At 41.0% G+C, this 24,433-nt stretch overlaps 1 protein-coding gene across 1 annotated transcript in view; it reads right to left on the bottom strand.

Annotated features, from left to right (window-relative positions):
* The window catches only part of pdlim4 (PDZ and LIM domain 4), a 42,859-nt gene extending 23,781 nt beyond the window's left edge, over positions 1-19,078 (bottom strand). Inside the window, exons 1-2 of the mRNA XM_080040738.1 lie at positions 18,805-19,078; positions 9,775-9,926 (exon numbers count right to left, since the gene is read on the bottom strand). Coding sequence (XP_079896864.1) covers positions 9,775-9,926; positions 18,805-18,897 — 245 coding nt within the window. The 5' untranslated portion in view covers positions 18,898-19,078. The remainder of the gene's footprint in view (positions 1-9,774; positions 9,927-18,804) is intronic.
* Positions 19,079-24,433: the final 5,355 nt, after the last annotated feature.

Raw genomic sequence — 24,433 nt, forward strand, 5'->3', positions numbered from 1 at the left:
CATCTCAAAACTGCATCACTTAAAGTTCCCTTGCATTCCTCTTCTACTTTCCATTTCTATGTTGAGGTAGTTTGCATTAGAAGGGGAGTTCTCCGGTTGTTCACCATGGCCAGTTGTTGTTGCCATGGCGTCGCTATGAAGTCGGAAAGAATCCAACTTGCCAAAGGGTAATGCCAGGACATTGCGTGGATCAACTAAAGGACATTGTGTATATTTGGGTTTGTACTTTTTACACAGCCTCTATTCCTTCACACCTCCATCCACAGAAACATAAAAACCATTAACTGTGATGTGTGTGTTTGTGCGTGCATGGATTTGTCTACGCCTCAGTGTGGAGAGTTGACTTCTAAAGAGATGAGGTCATCAGGCTGCAGCTGGCATGGCGTTGGCTGAGCTGAGGCAATGCTTCAGATATGAACCGCAGAGGTGTTGCTATCAAGGGTGCTCTTGTGAGGCGCCAAGTGTGTGGTGGACGGTCAACAGCTACTGCGTAGGATGACCCCCTTTACCCTTCTCCCCGCGGCCAATTCCGATGCCTTAATGTTTTCAGATTGTTTGGTCTCGATGGTAACTGAACAAACAGCCTATTGACAAGAGCGAAAGTTCAGTCTGAAGTGACCTACTTGACTTGACATTATCACATTGCAATACAAAAACATGGAATTCACCGACCACCCATAATAATGGAGATGTGAACGCGGAGGCGTGAGTGGAAACTGGTAGAGCAGACCAACTTACATTTACAGCATTACACTATTGCACTCATTAAACTGTGGGTCAGTCTGAGTTGGGATGTCACTGAAATACTTAAAGAGAAAGTCCACTTGCAAAAAAGACTACTAGGAGAACAGGATCTAATCTTTCACCTCAAACATTGAGCAATGGGCAATGTTTTATGTCTTCCAGAAGAGGAAATATCTTCTGGGTACTTCAAATGTGAAGTAACACAAATATCCACAGCAGCCTGAAACAATCTGCTGCACACAAGTTTTCGTTGTGGACAATGAACTGCATTGTTATTTTCAGTTTGTCATTGTCACTTAAGCGTTTCCCACTAGTATTGAGTGGATGCGTGAGGAAACACACAGGACCTGGTAAGGATCAGGATCCCACATCAGACAAAGTGCTGCTACACATTCATCAATCTGTTGATCATCTCTGTTTTTCATTATTCTACCTTTTCTTTCTGTCTATGTTCTTCACTTCACTTTATCTTTGGGTTTGTCTAGCCCGAGCAGTAAAAAACCCATCTTGGTCTGGAAAGTTGATGATGTATTTACCAGATCACCGCAATCTTTTGAGACTATAGGAAACTAGATGTTTTCTATTAAACTCCAGTTGCAATGATGAATGGGACAGGGGTTAATAGTCCATGGCTCATTCCTAAAGTGTGGCCTTTGATTTTCACCCACTATCTCCCCTTCTGCTCTCAACTGTATACATCAATGTCAAACAAGATTGAATAGAAACAAATTGTAAGAAAATGTAAAGAAAATACCAATCTAATTACAAGCTAATGTCCGAGATTCACGATTTCCTTTTGGTAAACAACATGTTCAGTTCATTGTTTTATTTATTTTTTCAAATGACCAGTTTGCTTGATAATTCTTATTATTTGGGGAAGAAAATCATCAAGAGAATAATGAAAATCCCATACTATTTACATTGCAAAATGCAATAAAAGTACCTGAAGAAGTATAGAAGGAAAGCGCATGAAAACCTCCGGCATTGAAGCCAGCCACAGAAAACGGAATAACAAATTTGCAAGATAATTAAAGTAAAAAAGAAACAGGAAAGAAAGAAGAAAAAGTATCAGGTCATCACAACGACTTTCGTATTTTTTCCTTCTCTCATATTTTCCCCCGCCTGACCTCCCCCTGTTCCCCTGCCAGGTTTAATTTCCTGATTGAGGAGATCTGGTTTTTTGGAGCGGTGGATGAGTTTACATTGGCTGTGCAGCATCACCATGTTCGAGGAGGAGCATAAGGACAGAAAACCAAGCACCCTCAAATTAAGATACGGCTGATCACGGAACATTTCAGGGTTCACTTAAGAGTCTTGCCTCACTCTGTCAAAACGGACGTCTTTGAGCCCTATCAAACGTCAGACAATGCTGGAGCAGTGCCGATGTTTTTGATGTAATACAAGACGACTTAGAATCCCTTTTCCTCTGGAAATAAAAAGGGAGACAATCACCTTTTAAAGAGGTCTCATCAGTATGACCTGAGAGAGTCACATGGAAAAGTCATACATCTGGGTGATGACAAGATCAATGCCATAGCGGAAAAACGGAGGGAGGTTTGTGGTCCCCTCCTCCTCTCCTTTCTGCTACACAGCCTCTCAAACTCCACTGATGTTTGCGTTTCTAACCACTACCACAAGAAAGAGACCGTGGGAGGGCGTGAGAGGAATGGTGTGATGAAAGGATGAAGGAGGTTGATGCAGTGGGGCTGGTAGCGGAGGGGGGGCGTGTGTGAGTGTGAGTCGAGTTCTTTGGATGTTTCTTTTTGTCTTTGTCCCAGCTGGAGTCCTGTGTTCCCTCGGTCCCATGCAGCCTCGTGCATAATTCCTCAGTTGTGAGTCACAGGTCCTGGAGTCAAACCGAGACAGCCAAGGGCAAAGCCTCCATCGGAGCGGGGCTTACTCTTGTGTCTTTCATCTTTCGTTTTTCTTGAATTCCTTTTGAATCCTCTGCCCGGTATTTTGTTTTGATTTTACTCTCCAGATCATCAGATTTGTATTTCCCTCCTCCACCAGGCACACATCACAATATTCCTTTTAAAACGATCAAAAACTGGTGGTGTATATTACAACATGATTAGAAAATTATTTGTTATCCTCCTTTCTCACTGACAGTGGCATTCTTGACAGTACATTGTTACTTAGGTAGCTTTCCAAAGATTTTAGTCAGTCAGTGGATGGCTGGAGAAAGATTTAGGAGGCCGTTCAGGTTCAACACCAGAAGACCATCTCAAACAACCACCTGACCCACTATATACACTAACAAGACCTGAAGGCAAAACATAATGTCAGTTTCAGTCCCTGATGTAGACTGTGAGGTACTTTTGAAGGCTTCTAAATGAACCACTTTTATTGCATTTATTTTTCTTGGTTAAGTAATGGCATATATAAAATAAAACAGGTCTAAAAAATAAAAGATAAAACAAAATAAATTGTTAATTCCCTTTGTGGACTTTCCAAACATAATTCATTCCAAGGTTGTAAAGTTTCATTTTACCAAATATCACCCAAATAAATTTCAAGTGGTTAGCTCAGTAGATAAAAGCATTGTGCAGTGCCATGGTTTATGAGAATATCCGTCTTCTTCTGTGGCCCCAATAAAATGGATTTGAATGGATATAATTTAAGGTTTTATATTTCTTCAGTAGAAAGTATATTTCTAATGAAAACGCTTTAGTGAGGTCTGTGCATAATCCTGCCTAACTTTGTTTTGTATCATGGTTTGGAGCTGCACCAATGAATTTCCATTTGTTCCAATAGTGTTGGAAATGCAAAAAACAAAAATCCAGCTCAGGCATCATGACTCATTTCTCAGCACAGTTGACTTGCCACCCCAGCAGGACTCCGAACAGCCTGACCGGCGATGGAAACGCACATCCCAACCTTCGTCATCTCTTTCTAAGGCCTCTGCAACCACATGGCTTTCTCCAATAAGATCTGGCAGAGGGCAAGAAACTAAAGGGTGGAATGAAAAACTGTAGAGATTAAAAAAAGCAAATGAAATAGTTGATTCAAGGATTTAGGTTTGGAGAGTGAGATGGCAGGATGGCACATGGCAGTTAGGGACGAGGAATGTATGGCAGCTTTTCCACCAAAAGTATTAGGAATTTTTAAAATCGATCGATATTTGCAAAAGCGCACTTTTAAATATGGTGGGCGAAACGCATGCGATAAGGCTACTCCTAGTTCCTGGGGAAAGTTCCTGTGGTGGAAAAGGGGCTCAAGCGAGGACCATCTCAAAGGTACAGGATGAAAAGGAGGTCAATGGAGGAGAGAGAAGAAGTCTTCCTCCACAGCTGGTTCATGTATCCAAAGAGTTTGTTTAGGTCTGAGGATATACAGCCAAGCGACGCAGACATGACACACTCCAATATTAATCTGTCCACGTCCTCTGAAGTAACTTTGAACTTGGATGGTGTGTGAGGCAGGGTGGCAGCCATTTTTCCTTCACAGCGAGACGACAAAGCTCCATTGGATCACCCAATGCCATAAACTAAAAAAACTTTCAAATGTGTTTCACCTCACAGAGGAAGTGATGACAGGCCTGCACCAGTAGTTATGCCTGATGGAAAATGGAAAGCTGTGGTAAAGCAGTGACCTAAGAGAACATTTGTTCTTTTTACTTGTCCTTGGTTTAACTTCCTTCCCCCTTAATAGTCTCGTACATTCTTTCCTTTTTACTCAACAATTAATTTAGTCTATAATACGGATGCTTTACCCACATCTTTACTAAGACTTAAATAATAAAATATTGATCTGATGACAACAATACCTTAACTAGTGGGAAAACCCCCAAAGTTATAATTCATCCTGAAGGACACATACAGACCATCTGATGGTCTGTACCAAATTTCATAGAAATGTATCCAATAGTGAAGACATTTCTCCAATAATCACAAATGTCAGCCTCATTGTGGTGCTGGAGAACAAGTTAGGGGATCACTAAAGTCTAAAGGAATCATTATCTGTATTCCTGTAAAACGGTTTGGTGTAAATCCATCCGATAGTTGTTCAGGTGTTTCAGTGAGGACCAAACTGCTGGACTGACTGCCATTGCAATCCCTAAAGCTATTTACAACATGTTATGTTTTGGAATGAATCACCCAGAATCGGAGAGCAATAGTTGTTTTTGAATTATACAGAAAAATATCACATAGAAACTCTAAGAGTATGTGGAGAAGCCCCCTTGGTTCACAAGAGTGAAATATAGCACAGATGTTCAACATCTAAAATATATGAGCATTTGAAGATTGAACTTCCTTGAATTATTTTTTTGTGGAAAGAAAAATACACTAACAGCTACTGGCACAATTCCCATGAAGCCTCTTTATTTCTTATTCAGCTTTCATGAGCTTCCTGGGGCATTTTAACAGAAAACCCCAGATGCAGAGTGCCCTTAAAAATGCTCCATAATAGGCATTTTGAAAAATGGGGGTTATGTAAGTAATAAACGCGGTCGTTACAAAGAAGCATTCTTGTGTTATACAAGACCTCAACCTCTGATGCACCCAGTGTACTGTAATTTTGGTTCACAGGAGACGTGTAGACTCATATATTTGTCCAACGGCAGCAACGCAAAATTACAGGTCTCCTTTTTCTGCCTCTATGACTACGTGACAGTGTATTTTATGACCTAGTCTTTTAATAAGGGCTTTGAACTGTTGTCCTCTAAAATATGATTTTCTAGTGAGTCAGCAGCATGGGTTCACCCAGTCCCACCCAATTTTCTTCTTGATTCCAGGATCAATGGTTGCAAATACATAATGCCCAGTTATTTCTGTAGCTTACAGCTGAGGAGCTTTTCCAATGAACCCCAAATCATATTTCCCTCAGTGAATATCATACAGTATGAACAGGACATCCCAATTGGATAATTAATAACATAGAGCTTGCTTGTGTTCCCCAAACCACAGAACAGATCCACATTTTGCCTTTTTCTTTATGCATTTTTAATATTTTTCATTTTTATCTGTGTCCAAAGCTGTGACCCTTTCCTTCCTGTTGACGAAGTATAAGCTCGTGTTTGGCTTTATTTTGTTTGTCTGCTCAGTCGTAGTCACTGTTAATGTTTACTAACACACAAGCTACCTCACGATAGGTGTTTAGGCTATACACTAAGCTTTTATTCGCCTGACAACAGGTTGAAAATAATTGCTTTGGAAAGCATGTGTAAGAGATGTTATAAATATTACCCACAGTCTTGACATAGTATATTTCACTTGGGAGAAAGTGTGAAAAAAAGTCACGTCCCCTCATCTCCTTTTCCCGTAATATCCAGCAGGAAAATCCTAAGATTATTCCAAAACCCGTGGTGCCATACGTGCCTCTATCTTAGGGAGGGAAACTGTGCACTGAGCTCCACTGTGTTGTCCGTGTAATTGAATTTCCAGCAATGCACCCACCAGAAAAAGTTGGCTGTAAAACAGCATTCTCTGCAGAGAGGAGCCCATGTGGATTTCTCACTTCTCTGTCTGATTCCCTGCTCCTCTACCTATCTCAAACTTCCCTCTTTTATTCTTGGTCCCCGTCTTTCTCTCTATCCAGTCATTGTCATATTTCGCTTGTCTCATCATTTTAAACTTATTTTCTTCTTTTTTTAAACGCTTTATCGTCCAATGGTTTGGCTTTTTGAGAAAATAATCCTAAACTTTTGAATACATTTTTTCATTATCCTTTTAATCAACTGGATCTCCTGTGAATGCCAGTCCCTAACAAAGACCTTATCCTCCTCCCCCTGTCCAGTGGCATGGCTGTTCAGACTGTAATCATGCATCCAATATACTGTGGAAAGGTCACATACCAGCAGTTATCTTGTCAGTTTTAATGGGAACAACATTCTGCCTTCATGTCTTTTTGGTAGACCTAAAATCAATTCAAATTGAAAAAAAGCACTTTTCAGGATTGACACAACACGAATAAGATACCATATGCAAACAGGGACACTATGTCAATCATCAATAGAAATGTAATCTTGTCAACCATTACCATCGCAGAGTACTCTTGAAAAGCATTGGTTGAAAATATGGTCAAGATTTAAGGGTTTCCAAAAGCACCAAATACAGTATGTCCACCTAGAACTACATCGTATGTGTGAAAAATTATGTACAAGAAATATTCCTATGTAATAACTTACAATGCTGTGCCAAAACACAAATAATAAATGGGAAGCAGATCATATTCATCACTATAAAGTGCTGCTGCTTTTTATCACAATCAATTACTTCTAACATTTTAGTTTTTTAAATGACTGTGTGTACCTTTAAGCTGAATTTTGGAACATTAGGGTGCAAGTGCTTAAGTGTGGGAGGGAGGGCCTTTTTTGTGCTCCAGCAGCTGTAGAGACGCTCCCCCGGCCTTTGCACTGACTACTACTTTATGTATCCTTAAATAAATTTACTATCCCTATGTGGACAAACCACTTAACGCTCAGCTGCTCAGCTTGATACATGGTTGGATGGTTCTCTACTACGGGCTGGGGGGGGGGGGGGGGGTATGTTGCAAGCTTGAGTGCATACTATAAAACACAAATAGAGGGTAGAGACAGACAGAGAGAGGGAGAAAAAGAATCCCCACATGTGCGAATCTCTGAATCTGAAGCTTATCTGGCAATTGTGCTTGCTCTGAAAGGGATTCTTATTTCCACTGCATCTGCAAGTCAACGCTGTGCTCCAAACCATTACAGGAGCGAGGCTGTGTCATCGACTGCCCCTAAAAGGAGAGAGCTGAAGCACCAGTTGGCAGTTGTCACTTGTGACCGAGGTTAGAAACCACAGAGTGTTCTCCGTCTGAGGAGGACAGGATCCAGTGAGGTTTCCACATTCGTTCTGGCAACCCAAAGTAACCATCTAACAGAAAAGTGGGAAGCGGCTGACGTTTCAGGTTTTCCTTGGTTATTCCCTATCTATCCGTCTCCCTTTCTCTCTCTCTCTCTCTCTCTCCGTCATTAACGGTTGGGATGGATGATTTCCTCCCTGCTATGCTGACAGGAAGATGGTGTTCCACTTAAGGCCATATCATCAATCCTCTCATGCTTCACCTTAAAATGACAGCGAAGAGTTGAAGGTACATTTTCCACCTCATGAACTGGCCAAATGCCCAATATCGACCTGTGAAATCCATTTCTAAAAAAGGTCAACACACGTCAAGCACCATTGACTTCGGCAGCAAGCGCTCTATAGGAGGAGGAGGGAGTCGATCATTTAAACTGCCGGGGAAAACGTCAGTCGTTTCTCTATGACTCGCCTTGTGCCAAGCTGAACAGAACCACCAGAAATAGAAACAATATGTGTTCGTTGACGAGTCATAAAACAAATCTGTCAGGTTTTACAACTGAATTCACTTAATGAGCCTGTGAGCAAAACAACCCTAAGCAGAGGTGGGCAGAGTAGCCAAAAAATTTACTCAAGTAAAAGTAAGTTACTTTAAGATTATAATTACTCAAGTAGAAGTAAAAGTACTCATAAAAATTATTACTCGAGTAAGAGTAAAAAAGTATGCAGTGAAAAGACTACTCAAGTACTCAAGAGTACAAGTAGGCCTACTGCATTACTCCGGATTTATTTTTGAAATATACAGAGCAACACAAACGGTACAGAATAGACACGAACATAATATAAAACAGCAATGTTCAAATAAAGATATGTTAAATAACATAATTTTAAATAAAACAATAAATAAGGTATTTAAAAATCAAATGAATAACCCTTGAACTCAAACAACAATAAATTAATTATCTGCCAAATTAAATACATCAGCCTTCAAATAAAATGATAATAAATTAGGCTTGTCCAAAATTATATTAATTAAAACCCTTATAACACTGTTGCAATTGTTTTGCACATACACATTTTAAAACAAATTCCTATACGTCACTGGCCCTGAGAAAATTATCTAGGTTGTGTTTAGCCCCAAAAATATAAAACACAAAATTAAACTTCGTTACACATCAAAACCTGCTAGCACACTCACTTAACGTATGAAACTACAGAGTGGCTGAACAAAGAGACCACTCTCAGACTCTCACACAGCCAGACTGGGGCATGCGAAGTGAGTAGGCTACAGGGAGAACAGGACATGTGTCAAAGAAGAACAGTTTCTCTGTAATTGCGAGTGTGTGGGAGTCTGTGTCACTGTGATTGTGTGAGTGTGTATTTGAGGCCACGGGTGTGGCTATTGCTCCTCGGAATCAGCGGTTTCTTCCATTTTCTCGACTCACCCAGATAGTCGGTAAAATATGCGTTTAACCTACATGGCACGGCCACAACATCGGTGCGGAACTGCAGCCTTTAAAAAAGTCCGCGGACATTGTTGAGCCCATGGTTGAGCCCTATGACAACATGACAACACTTGTCATGTGACTGAAGTGGCTGCATTTGATTGGCAAGCTTTTGTAATGTGGTTTTTATTGGTTGAAATAGTCACGTGATAGAGATGTTGGCTGAAGACGTCCCCGGGGAGAGAAATCATGAGAGAAATAGCTCTTGCATGTAATAAATAAAATATATAAAAAAATAAGGTAACGACCGTCACGTAGCCAAATGGAACGGCGTAAAAGTACCGTTCTTTCTTAAAATATTTACTCAAGTAAAAGTAAAAGTATGTTGCAATAAAACTACTCCTAAAATTACAATTTATTCAAAAAGTTACTCAAGTATTTGTAACGGAGTAAATGTAGCGCGTTACGACCCACCTCTGACCCTAAGCAGCCTCAGCAGAGGGTCTAAGCAGTGACTAGCAAGTGAATCAACATTTCCTAATATCCGAGTATTCCAAAACGTCATAATTCCCATCAGTCAGCCTCAACGGAAAATGGGGCTGAATATTACAGTGTGTCACGTATGCTGAAGACACATGCACTCATAAATCACAAGTCTGTAAGGCATTATATTAAACATGCAGTAAACCAAATTCTGGTGAACACACACACAGACAAATCTGATAAATGAAGGTTTTTGTTCAGTGCCATACGAAAAATGTAAACTGTAAAATGTAATGCTGTTGTTCTGGTTAGGACAGTGTGTGTGTGTCCCTTACCTGCTGAGGTTGAGTGTGAGCTGCTGAGTGCACGTTTTGATCCTGTTCTGAGCCTCCATGTGTGTCATGAGCTCTGTGCTGTCGCCATTGATAGCCAGGATGGTGTCGCCCGGACACAGGTCACCTTGAGCTGCCTTGCTGCCTGGTGTTACCTAGAGAGAATGCATACATTTGCACACACACACACACACACACACACACACACACACACACACACACACACACAATCAAAACACACCCAGGGAAAGAGAAGAAAAAATACAGCTGTTATAAGTGGTGTCAAACTATCCATGACAAAATACAAAGGAGAAGTGAGTACCAAAAAAAAAAAAAAAAAAGTCACTCTCTTTTGATTTATGTAGTGTTGCCTTGGGCAGCACTCTGGGTTTACAATTTCAAAAGCCGGCAACAATGACACTGGGAAGTGAGAGAGGCCCCTCAGAGTTTGAGAGGCGGAGACATATTTGGAGAGAACTGGAACTTTTTTTTTATGTATTTTCTTTTATATGCTTGGCCTTTTGAAATTCAAAACTCTTTTTTTATGATGAATCAGCAATTGCATCAGACTGAACACCCTGTGACTGATTACAAGTCGAGGAGTGAGCTACTTAGAACTATGCACATGGGCCTTGAGCCTTAACAACTTTCTCTGTGTAATGCTGGATTCATTTGAACACATCTGCTCAATGAGATCGTGTGGCTCTTTTCTGATGTGCCACCTGGGCCACTTTGCTCTCGTAAAAACACATGTCCACATCGCTTTAATTTGGGAGATTATCTTTGAGCCGCCGGACAGTGACCAGGTTTCCCTCTCTGTGATCCCTCATTCCAGAAACATGCTGGTTTAGCGGACATTTGAGCCCCAGAGGGAAGCAGGAGGGTGAGGGGAGGGCGTCTGTCCCTGTTGAGGGTATGATTTACCTTCACAGACACACTAGGCAACATGTGATAACAATTTTCCATTATTACACACACACACAAAATGTTCCTGCTATTTCCAGGACTGCCTCTGTCTGGTATCTTTTGGCTGACATAAATAAGAAAAAAACTACCAATCACATCCTCCATCATCAAACCGAGACACCCACTGTAAAACAGACAGTGTCATATGGCAGCAAGCTGCAGAGGAAAATACTCTTTACTAGCAATGAAACAACATGTAATGCTCGTGTCTCCGGTCTTCTTTGTTCGCCATTGTGCTGTCAAGCTATGACATGAATGACTGTTGGTTTGACTGTGTTTTTTCCAACCATTAAATGTGGAGAGATTCTCAGCAGCTGGATGCAATTGTCACAGTGGTCGAAGATCTTTTAAAGTTACTTTGGAGCAATACTCGCCTCACTAAGAGTTGCATTTTCTTGTGGTAGAGGTATGTATCAGCAGCTACAGCTGTTATTTTTGTATGAACAGTGACAGCAACATGGCTGTAATAGCAAGCAACACAAATTGAACTGCCTAGAAGGGTAAAAAAATAGACAAATCTGAACCAGGTAGGTGTTCCATTCCAGCCTGAGATTTAGAAGGCTTTAACGACCACCTGTATCCATAAATACAGAGGGAACGGAAGATTTAGGGAGAGTTTCGCTGTTAAGGAACCCCCTGTATGTCAGGTGTGACTAATCTTTGTCCTGTCATCTGAGGCTTTAAGTGGATACCTCTGCTTGCAATGCCTATTACCTTGACAGCTGCACATTGAGATGTACTGTGTTCGTAACGGTGAAACCGTCACTGAGAGATGTAAGAAATCTAATGCAAGCTACATTTTAAAAAGATTGTCTAATAGTCTGGAATAATGAACAATACACAGAGAGAGTGAGAGGGGAAGGAGAGAAGCAGCATCGCTAACTGGTGGAAGCCTTTTATGAGCAAAGGCACACAAGTTCACGCTCCATGAAGCACTAATAGCTGAGTCGTGTGGTTCACATGTGGAATTCCTAATTTACAGCCTCTGACCGCCCCAATGTTCCTGACTCAAGTTCCGGTAAACTGAGAGGTCAGCGGCATTGTGGGAAATGTGTGTATATTGTGTGTGTGTGTGTGTGTGTGTGTGTGTGTGTGTGTGTGTGTGTGTGTGTGTGTGTGTGTGTGTGTGTGTGTGTGTGTGTGTGTGTGTGTGTGTGTGTGTGTGTGTGTGTGTGTGTGTGTGTGTGTGTGTGTGTGTGTGTGTGTGTGAGTCTCAAGAAAAAGTAACCTCACCTAAACTCAGTCTTCTGACAAACTACACAACCGGGCAATTAATCAAAAAGGTCAGTTAAATATTGGGTCTTTTAAAGGAGCAAAAGCACAAATAAGGTTTTGAGATGTAACAATTCTCATTTGTCAGTGCATTTGTCAACAGCCACTTACTGGAGGGTTTTAGTTTACCCACGTCTTTAAACACAACCTTCCTGGCGAGGACGCATTTTAAAATGTTTGCCTGTGTGTGTTTTTACTGGCTAAGTTCCTGCTTTTTGTCATAGTGGACTGAAGTTCATGCCACCCCCCCCAGAAGGCACACACAGAGTGAGTTGTATCGCCTCAGGGTCAGGCCATGACATGACTAGTAGTGCATGAATCACACAACACAAACACACACACACACACACACACACAATAGTACAATGGAATCACTGAGGTTGACACTAGAGGACAAACACTCCCGTCTGCAAGGAAACGTATGGACAAACGGTGTACAGTTGCGTGGTTCGGACGGAATTATAATCTGCTATATTTACAATGCAGATGTAGCGTGATGTGATGACATGAATCTATGGTGCTGTAAAGATGAATGGACAGGCTCTGATTAGCTTTTTTTATTCTGTGGCAGGTCAGCTTTGAAAACCACACTAAAATGTTTTAATTTTCTTTTCTCACATGAAACCACTGAAAGCAACCGAAAAAAAAGGCTAAGCGATCAACTTCTACAGGCTTCACTTGTTGGCCAAAATAGAAATAAAATTATCCAACTCAAAAGGATGAGAGGGTTGACGGTCTTCATTTCTAAAGTGCTGTGGAAGGGGATTAAAAACCTCACTAAATTTAAATCAAATTTTGTAGGATCATATGAATTCAATTCACTTTGACAACAACGTTCTGTGTAAAGTATCATGTTTCTTTAAGCTTGATACATTTCACATACTGTAAGATGTGACCATGATGGATTCAATGGTGATGGTGCAGAGAGCGACTTTACATGGAGTAATCTAAACGCTTTGCTGGTGGTAATTGTTAACAGATGAAGCGGTTAGCGAAAATGACAGCCTTGTGTCACACGGAGTCATCATGTGGCACGCTGAGGCCTGACGAATTTGCGCCGAAATGTGGTTCCACTGAGGAGACTCGCAGGAGGTTTTTCTCTGTGAGTGTTTGACAGAGAAATGGAGCACGGCTAAAGAAAAGAAACAGAGGCGTGTGACTGTTTGTGCAAGCGTGTTTATGTGTACTGTATGTGATTAAGCTGCATCCACACTTTCGCACAAGGTCTTGTCAAGGGTGACATCAGCCCAAGGGCAAAGTTTTCTGTCACGTCATCAATGTTTCTTATGGCATGTCCTGTCTTTCTGCTATATCTAGATGGGGATCTCAGACTGGTGCATTTCTTTAGTTGCTAAAACAATTACCTTTTGATATTTTTTTTTTTTCAAAGTATAGTTAGTACCACGCATCTAATTAGAACAAATCTAGCATATAGCAAAAGCAACCGTTCCTGGGCATTTAGAGGTCTTTTGACCAGCAAATCACCCCCTCAACGCTCACTGGTTGGTTACTTTTAAGCGTTATGCAAGAAGAATCTATCACTTCTAAGTGGTTTCTCCAATTCCACAGAGACACTGGGCGGGGAGCACCACATCTCACGTCTCAGCAGCAGAGAAAAATAATTCCTGGCAACGTGTCAGACGCCTTTGTTTGCTTGTTAGACCTGCGATAGGAACCATGGTTATGACCTCCAAGTCGGAAAGTCATTACATGGCCTCGGGGTGTGAGTTTCTGAACGGTGTGTGATTATCACTCTGAAACAAAAGACAACAAACATGCCAAGAACAACAAGCAATGCTGCAGCTGATGATTAAATACATGGGGTTTAATGAGAACAGCAGGCAATGGGAGGGTCACATAGAGTTAATTGCGGTCTGTAATGCGTTTGTGTATGTCTAGAATGAATAATGGTATTACACATCGGTGTTCGTCATCAAAAAGGTTTGAGGCAATCCCTTTAAATCCGATTGGTAATAGGATTAGCAATAACTCTGACTGTCCCTGAAGAGTTTCCCATATGTCTTTCTCCCCATGTCATGATTCAATATGTTGAGTATGACATTGAGAACATCAGAAGTATCATATTTAGTGACTTGGCAGTCCTTGGAGAAAATACATTGACTCAAACATGCGTTTGTTGCTATGAAAGTCAACTAAGACGACATGAAAGCTTTCAAGGAAAGAGCATGACATCATCTGTAAAACTGTAACTTCTAAACTTTGTAGCGATGTGTCTTCTGACTTGTTGACATTAAAAGGTGCACTATGTAACTTCGGGTGTGTCAGAGAAGCTAATATTTTCGAAAGTAAATTCTCATACCAACCTGAATCAACAAACTTTACACACAGGAAAATTCGATCCCTGGACGACAGTTTGAAGTTAGAAAGCTACCTGAAAAGTTGCCGTTTCACTGTTGTTTACAGCAGCAGGGCCCACATTTTTGTTTACAAGCATATTCTAGTATCTCGTTTGGTTCCAGTTGCGTCGAATAATTTAGTTTTGATTCCCGATTATAGAATTATTCAATACTAAGGTTTACATGTAGAGAAAATAATATGTTTTGTAAACTAACTGCAGGATCTCCAAATAAAAACAAATGTCCCCTTCCCTGAAACTGCATGGTGCACCTTTAAAAAGACCAGAGATGTGTTAATCAATCATAGAGAGCGAGTCGCTTTCATTCATCGGATAACCGAGAAGTGCAGGAAGGGCTCAGAAGCAGCCTCAAGGACTGGCATTGTTCTCTTGCCCTTCTGCTTTCAGGAACTCCGCAGCTTCTCTGACAACAGGAAATTATTCGACAGTACATCTGTTATCTTCCAGTCAGTTTGTTGTGGAGATGCAGTTTGTAGCATCTATAATTCTAGCCTGGAAAGAAGAGCAGCCAGGGAGCAGCCATAAAGCAGCACACTATTATCACCAGTAGTGCAAGAGCAAAAAAAAAGAAAAAAAACTTGGCTTCAGGTCACATGTCCCGCCTCTGGTATGTGGCGGAGACGGACTCAGAGAGATTAAAGGGTGCAAAGGCCACTCCGTTTTTTTGGGGATGTATAACTGCATGTGTAAGTTAGACACATCCCTTGTATTAACAGCCTGAAACAATACCACTTTATATGACGAGAGGTGTCCCTCAAATGTATCATAGCTATCTGCATTAAAATAAATGTTTGTTTCGGTAATAATTTGTTCTGTCCATACTGGCTGTGTAGAAACACCATCATCATTGTCCCCTATTGCTAACAAAATATAAATCACTTAAAAGAAAGGATCTAATTTTGGCAAATATGGACACAGCACAAGTAATGATTACAGCAAACAGTGACCAGTTACTGGCAAGACTTTGACCACATTCAGATATAGTTAACAAAAGAAGCCATAGAGAAAGCAGCAGTACTATCATGTTGGTGCTTACTCACTGTAAACACAATTAACTACAGAGAAATTACATTATAGATGTCAAATTTGGTCAGATCTTAAAAAAAATCCTGTGTCCAAAACTGTAGGTTTAACAAAACCTACAGTCAAATAATAGGCCACCCTTGTGTTTGGGAAATAAGAATGGAAATGTTGCACTTAACTTTTATACTGTATAAGCCAAATGATTAAATCAAATGATCAACAGACAAAGCTACAAGTTCTAGAATGTGGCCTGTAGAAAACCAAACCTCTAAATGCACTAGTTGTCTAAAAGCTGCACAGATCATTTCCCATCATCGTCAAAAAGACTGACAACACAGCAGAACGCAGTACAAAGACGTCATAGGGGGGAATCTCCACAGTGATCATGTGCGATGCTCGGGTCACTATTTATCCAACACATAGCTGTGAATCTCTACACAGCAGACGACTGTTTGCCAGTTGGCAGGACTGACAAGCGCCCTGCGTCACCTTCCGCCCAGACATCGATTTGATACCGATTCACAAAAGGGCTTATACTGCAGCTGCCACATTCAACATACCCTCTAGAAATGCATCTGCAGTTACATCAGTCGTTTTATTGTGATTCTGTTTCCTGGCCACTTGTGCAGGCGAAACCATTTAACAACCTACCAATGCATGCACAGACTATCAGGGCTAAATGTTTCCAGAGTTAAGTAGACATGCCATCAACTGGCTAGAGTCCCTATGGGCCTGTCCTGGGACATTATCACCTAAAAGTAAAGACCCAGCTGCTGCCCATCAGAACTTGTTTTTTGGTATAACTTCCAAAGTCTCCAACTGCAGGTGTTTCATGGCATCCATTTTTTATGCATAAAAGCCGTTGAGGAAGACGGGAGGAGATCTGTCAATCATTAAAAATTGCCTGGATAGATTGCATAAAATGCAGTGGAAAAACTCAGCCAGTAGACACCGTAACACCTTTTTCTGTTCTGGCTTGTAAAGCATGAGGTTAACATGATTTAAAATACCTCCTGAAGAGGCATTCTGAACTCTCAGACATAAACTATCCTTCCCTGAAAGATTCTCACAACAAACCTGTCCTATCCCTCCATATGTAATTCTTTCTGTGTCACCATTCAACACAATTGTAATTGCCGTCTTGGGCATGCACATGTGCAGCAGGAATGCAGCGAGCATATAATGAATGGCCAGTTTCGGAGATACTGCAGTATATCAGCAGCAATATATCACACCGTGCTTCAAACTCAAAATGCAAACAGCTCCCAGGAGGTGAGGCAGGAGGATTCCATTCTCACCATTTCAAACTTTTATCACTTCCCATTCAGTTCAAATTTGATGTATTAACTCACACAAACCAGCCTATTATAAACCAGAATAAAACAATGATGGAGTTCTGCCGATACAAAATACATTGTGTGGTGTTGGCAAGTGTTTCAGGGCATGTGTCGTCAATTGGACTTTACATTGAACTTCTTTGTAATGTCTGGTATTTAAAAAAAAAGAAGCCTTAAGGAGGTAGTGTAATGCTGACTCCTGTTGCCAACTGTGTGTATTTATGCCTCTGCCTGACATTACATATTGTGCTGAACATGCCTGCATCTCATCAGCTGCTTCCTCCTTCTAATTTTCCAGCCAAGATTAAAGGATTAGGGAAAACTCCACTATTCCCTCTTGAAAGCAGCGACTCCATAAGAGCGCTGGTTTTTATTGCCGCCTTTGCTTTGAACTCTAACTGTTTTTTTCGGTGTCGTTACCTGTAATTAAATGTCACTAGTTCCATCACCGCTGGGTTACGCAATGCTCACATTGCAAAAGGCTTCCCCATGCATGCCAATTGTTTTATTGTGGTGGTCATGCAAGTATGTCCCGATTTAAGTGGTAAGATTCTTAAATTGTTTAATCACATATTGGATCTGCAGCTTGCTTGATGGCCGGATGCTGCACCAGGCAACGGTTTGACTTTAAATGCAATAGAATAAATAGAATAGTAGTTAAATTGAGCATGATAAGGCTGTAGAGTTTTACTTTTTCCAAATAAATTGTGGTCTTGGACGAAACTCCAATCGATGCAAAAAGGGAAAACCCAAACTTGAAGATCAAGCATTGAAGTGACAGCTCTGCTCTGCTCAGATTCCTTAAATGATATATGAGCCTCTTTCAAAAGAAGACATTTAGATTTGAGGAATGTTACCGATACCATATTTGAGTTCAGGAATTCTTAAGTTGTGATTTGGAGAAGGAAAGTTTCCAAGTGAGTCTTTAATGTGTAAACCACAAACCCACAAGACGTACAACTGTACTGACACAATGCGAGTCCAACTAGCCTTTGCCTTACCATTTCACCACAACTCTTTTTTAAAGGGATTCACTGGTAGGTTTTTAAAACAGAGAGCACATAAGGTGACCTTCAGGGGCTTCGTCTGCTACTCTCAAAGTCGTTAGTCGCACTGCCGTAAATCTAAAAATTACACCTCTCTTGTCTGAAGTGCTATGGACCCTGTAGTTAAAGGGTCGGTTTGGGGCTGGTGCTACAGCTGAGCACAACACCTGGAATCCCTCAGCAGCGCCAATGAGCACTGATGAAAAACAAATGTCACTATCCCCCCCCCACACACACACACACACCCTTCTCCTTTCTCTGAGCCCTGCAGCAGGACCAAGCTGTGTTTACCCTGACCGGGATCAACTATTGGCTACTGCCAGATCCACTGCCAGCACAACTGACTCTTGACCCATATTCTGAGGGTCAGGAAAGTTCATGAAGCTTAACCAATACCACCACCACTACTTGAACTACTAGCCACCAGGAAAAAGGATTTAATGATGCATACAATGACATTGAAATCATGACCACAATGCCAAGTCTTGCATTGGTTAATAGGTTAATACATAGCCTATGATATGATTCTGGATAAATCAAACATCTTTAAATTATTAGACTAAAGCATAATTTAAAAAAAAATAGGATATCACACACTCAATATATAGCCTATAGACTAGTAGTATATGGCTTCTATTCTTCTTTTCAAAGCTTGTAATTGATGGTCGGCCAATTGTTATGACTCACTATAATACAGACCAACTGTAGCTGCCGGGAATTAGACGGCACTGCCTGTCAGCTTGTTAAGACTCAAATACTGCTGCTGCGGTAAATAGACCTCGGCGACTTCTTATTTAATTAGGCCTAATTAGATAAGTATTGCAGCTTGGTCACTCCAACTTTCCCTTCATCCCTTGCGCCCGGCATAGGACTAGCCTATTCCATGGCTTATTCACCGGGACCGACTGACCTTATGGTGGCCGGGATACGGTCACTCACTGTCCCACTGCGGCTCAATGAATGGACACACGTCGAAGAAGCAACAGACAGCATAGTCTTTTTTTCTACCTACCCTGGAGATGGTTAGCGGTGTGCTGAAGTCCCGTCCTCCCACCAGACGAAAGCCCCAGGGAGAGGGTCCCATTAGCGTGACGCTTTGCGGCATGTTTGGCACACACACAGACACTGCGAGAGAGAGACAGACGAACGGATGACAGGCACACAGAGCGGGGAAGCTTCCGCGGTTCCTTAATATGTGGTGGAGAAAAACAAATGTATAGCCTGTATAGAGGAGGGGAGGTGACGTAAAGTAGCAAATAGTCCTCCGCCTAGGTGCTAGGCAACGCTGTCCCAGTCTGTGAAAACTTTCCTCCTCTCTTTGGTTCAAGTTTAAATAACGTAGCCGCCTCTGACGTGGAATGACGGGTTGTCCTGCCTGCAGCCCGCCTCCAGTCCACCCGGCCGGCTGTGGAGAGTGGGAGGGGACGGAGCTGCACGAGGGTGGGGAGGGGAGGGTGTCATGATGACAACAGTGAGATAGAAGAAGATAACAGTAAGGTTTAAAAGGTGCGTTTTTCTTCGTGTTTTCTTGGTTATGGTCCTTCTCTTAAGACATCATTCATTCATTCAATCGTTCATTCATTCATGTTCTTCCAGGCCCTCCTTTTTTCCTTTTTTGGATGCACCACTAATGAACATGAGAGTGCTACAGTTAAAGTTGGGATATGTGATTTCTAATTGGTCAAAGTTAACATGAGCTGACACTTTGACCAATCAGAGCGAAGCTCTGACTCTGTTCTTATTGGCTTTTGGGACTATCCATTCACTTTGGTACGATTTTGTTGGTGCAGAGCGTGTCAGGGAGGAACCATAGGGGAGGGACCATAGAGAACAAGTGAAGCGGTTTAGGTATTTGGATTCAAATATCTATCCTATCTGCCATTTTCTCCCCAAATCCTCCACCCCAGCTTTAAGGCCCTGATTAAGAGACTGACTTCACATGTTAGCAAGATAATTAGTAGGCTGTTTCACTAAGCACATTTTTTAGTATCCTTACATTTTTATGAGAGTTAGGCCTATAAAAATAGGCCTATATGCAAGTGCATTTTATGTTAAGCTGTAAACTATATGACCAGCCCCATAAAAACAATTAGATGTAGCTTAGTTAAAACCTGTCAAATTAAATGACGAATAAAGTAGGGGGGTAAACTGATCCACTTACTTTGTCCACTCTGAAACTACCATAACAACAAATATTGTAACAGTTAGAATCCTGAAAGCTAGCCACACATTCCAGAACTAATGTCGGACTAGTAAAAGAAAGATGGGGTTTGGTCAATTAAGCAAAGCAAATTTTCTAAACACTTGAAAGTAACTCTGAATAAAATCAAATACAACATATTATAATTCAAAAGGTTTGAATAAGATTCAAATGAAAGATAGAACCAGTTAGATTAGAACACAGTCTGGGGGTCAGAACACAGGACCCTTAGAGCCAGCTTGTGTCTGGGGGTCAAAGCATAGGAAAATCAGAACCAGAACAGTCTGGGACTCAGAACACAGAAGAAGACCCAACTGGATTATAACATCAGCCTGTCATACTCTACAACTAGGCCTACTCTACATTCCAGCCCTGAAGGTTACAGGGAAAGATGAGAAGGTGCTCTTTCCGTGTGGTTGCCCCAGGTCGTCTTCCTGGTGTATTTTCCTGGGCATGATGGCTACAATGTGTATGACATTAAAATAAAACATATGTTATGTAATATTACATTAAAATATGTTTAAGACTAAACTTAACTTGTGCCTCATGCTGGGTCAGTGTCTCACTGTCCCCCACAGCATTTGGCTCACTTTCCACCACCACTACACTTTGAGAAAAAACTACCTCTCTTAGCATTTCAGGCTAATCTTTAGCTAATATCATCACATTGTTTTTATATGTTGGGAGTTCATCAACACGTATGATAGAAGTTTTTCTTCGTGAATACATTTGCTTTGGCACAACAGTTGATTAAGTTGACAGCAAGAACATTTACTTTTACATGCAGAATACCTATTTTGGTGAAAAAAAACATGCTTACCACAGCACCATGAGGTCCTCTCTTTCATGGTCATGGGGACATGAGAGGGGCTTGAAAACATATATCTCACATGACCACAAATGTTTTCTGTTGCCTAGATACAGGGGGTGGCTCACATTACCCGATGCCTCAGATTCCCCCGTTCTCCCCTGTCAGTCTGGCCCTTAGTGTGATTATCATATCGTAGAGTGGCCCTTTGTGAAAATGAGTTTGACACCCGTGGGCTAAGGCATTTCCATAACAATTTTTTTACGCAACATTCAACATGTGCTTCATTAGACAGGTCAATTAATTTGGAAGTTATAAGGTGAAGAAAAAGCAACATACAGTGTGCATGGAATTTTTGTCAGAGGATATGCTATGGTGCAACAAAGAATATACAGGCATGCTACAGGATAGCAGCTCTGTGAGGCTGTATCTACTGGAGGCTGTACTGAGGAAACAGCGATGCTTGGAGCTAAATGCAACTCTCAGTCCTAAAATGTTTACCATGTTTACTGTAATTTCTCCAGTGTTATCATGCCAGCATTTGTTCTAATGGGCATTATTGGGATGCCATTCAATTAGGTATATGGTAATAAGTAGTGTACCAAATAGAAAGATGTATCTTTTTTTTATGTATCAGGATTGCCAAAGTTGTTACAGTTCATTCTGTGAGGACATGTATATTTCTACCAAATTTCATGGCAACAGTTGTCGAGACATTGCACTAAATCGACAGACAGACAGACAGACAGACATTGGCATCCATAGAGCAACACTGCTAGTGTGACTAAAGAGGAAATGAAAACACAAACACAGGGCTCATGAGATTATGCCTGCCTTCCGGGCCCATAGCAAGATCTGGACATGTAACTAATGCTTGTCAAAAACATACTGATCAGGGTCTTACGAAGAAAAAAAACTTGAGGCCTCAGTGTCCTCTTCAACAATAATAATGTTCTGCTGTAATTTGGACGTCCGGCTGGCAGAAAAGAACTATCCCTTTTGTTGGGGAATTTCCTTGTATCCTCTCTTCTGCCCCAGTTCTTGATTGTTTCATTTCCCACGGGGGGGGGGGGGGGGGGGGGGGGGCAAATCAATGAGCTCGACTAAGAAGTTTCTACTGATGATGTCACAGACATTCCTGGGAATCTGTTTTTCAGACAAGTGTAGGTAGTGCAGCTCTGTCTGAAGGTCTGAGTCAATTGGAGTCAGACACTCACCGATCCCTGTCACTGTGCGGCACAGATGTCAAACCAATAGGATCTGTTTTGTTATCATATGACGTGGAGGAAAAGAAACACCTGAGCACTTTCCTGTGTCTCCCATCATTCAGTCATCATGTATCATCTTCTCTGTGCATCAAGCATTATTTGCCGGCCCCTTTTTTTCACAACAAATATTTACGAAGAATATTTCAGAGTTAAAAAAAAAATGTATAGCAAAATATCTATATATAGTCATTTGGATTTGTGTTTGTAAACAAAGCCACGGCTAATCATGGTTCAGAAGGTTGACGCCAAGCAAAATATACAGACTGCTGCTTTACATGTTACCTGGCGTATACATCAAAGGATGACTAACCAGAGGAGCAGGAAAGGATGAGAGGGCTGCAGGTCTGCACTGGGCGGGAGATTTATTGAGCACTTGAACCGGCTGACGTTTCGGATATGCGTCTCCTTCAAAGCCTGTTCCTCCATAAATCTGAGACAAACTACAGAGAGCTCCCATCTCTGTGTTCTGTCTCTACTTTGATGGTAATCATTGGGCCTACCCTCGGCTAAAAGACGTCACTTTAAAAAATAAATGTATTTACTCTCAGATTTTTGCTTCTGTACGTAGCCGATATAAACCTGGGGAAGAGAGAAAACAGGTAAGACAAGTGATGGTGTAATCATGAGCTGTCTGCCTCCCGTCTGGATAACTGGGCTACGCTGTCTGGGAGAATGATGTCATCTTAACTCTTGCGCCAACGTTCATTTATCACCTCTATCTCGAGTAGTAAATACAGTCCATAATTATTCATGGCTTCAGACAGTCTGTACTCGCTTATACAGTTATTCTCACGACTTGAGCAAGGATTTTGCTGACAGAAATGGTCATTTTTAATAGAATACCATGAGGTTTTAACTTATTTCATTGCCCCAAAGGTCGCACATTACCCTATTAAATTGTTAGTTCAGTACATGGCCATATGTATTCTATTTATTGGAGTAATGAAAATGATTTCTAATGTTGCTACATGTCTGACAGTGTAAACTAATAAATAACATTTCCGCCACGACAGACCTATATGTCAATGTTTTGGACAGCTTGTTTGGCTATCCCCCAGAGGGCCAAACAATTAATTAAAGCAGGTTTCATTTAAAGTTTGAAATTTAAAGCCCACATTTATTATATTACTTTAATACCAGAAGCATATGAGGTGCAGCAGGCTGTAGAATCACTACTACAGTTTTGAGTGCGGCCCAGAAGTCGGATGTAGGAAAAATCTAGCAGCAGATGTATATCCTTCCGATTGGTAACATCCTTGCAACATTAACAAATAAAAAAACTGCTGTACCCTGTTTTTACATGACAGTTGGTAGCATCATGTCCCCGGCATTGACAACGGTTTGTTCTTTTAATGATACAGGCTGGAAACAATGCTGCCACTAAACAGCACTGTGCCTAGAGCGCCCCATGGGGAAGCAAATAGTTATAGGGAAATCACAAAGCTTAATTTATGTGGTTGCAATATTGCTGAGTCAGAAATGAAAAACAGATGATTTCATGGGATTAGACCACAACGGGCCCAAACATATCTCAAAAGAATGCTGCAGACTTACTGTACATAGTAAACATCTGCACGTAAACATAATTATAAATAATTGATAGAGAAGAACAATTGATACCAGAGGATATGCTTACCTTTATCTGAGTATGTGTCCACTTCTTTCAAAATGATTCCTAAACCACTTTAATCCCTTAATGTTCCAGTCAATGTGCTGCATGGAAACCACTGTATTGTGTTATGTGATTGTACTGAGCATCTCCTGTTTTTGATTTATGAATATTTAAGATGTGGTTAAGTTTCATTTATTGGAAGCAGGATGTAATGGACAAACAGTTTATTCAGTTAAAATATACATTTTTAGACCATAGTAAATGCTTCTCTATAATCAAACCCAAAGTTTGCCAAACATAAAGTTAAAAGTTATTCATTCTCAGACGAATTGATTGGCTATGTTTCCCGGCCACACACAGACACAGAGATGCATGCACACTGACCAGATGCTGCAGCTGACAATGAATATTTAATGTGTTGGTGAAGCGTTACTGTTCGAATAATAAACATATGTGAATGGATCCTTAAGTACAGTCCATTAAAATGTGATACAATCTAAAAAGAATAATATATTCACTCACTACTGAGGCCCTGTGCTGAAAGTTAGTGACTAAGTGCGTCTAGTTGCAAAAACCACCCTTGAGTAAAATTATAAAATAATTTTATTCATTATGTTTTTAGAAATGTTATTTTAGGCTTTGATGCCTTCATGTAATGTTATTGTATTATGATGAATTTGCACACGCATATACTCGTAGTTTAACCAAATGTAGGCCTACCATATTTGGAGAATGATCATTTTGAGCCTTGGT

This window comes from Ammodytes marinus (assembly GCF_949987685.1).
Source record: "Ammodytes marinus genome assembly, chromosome: 14".
NCBI classification, from domain to species: Eukaryota; Metazoa; Chordata; class Actinopteri; order Uranoscopiformes; family Ammodytidae; genus Ammodytes; species Ammodytes marinus.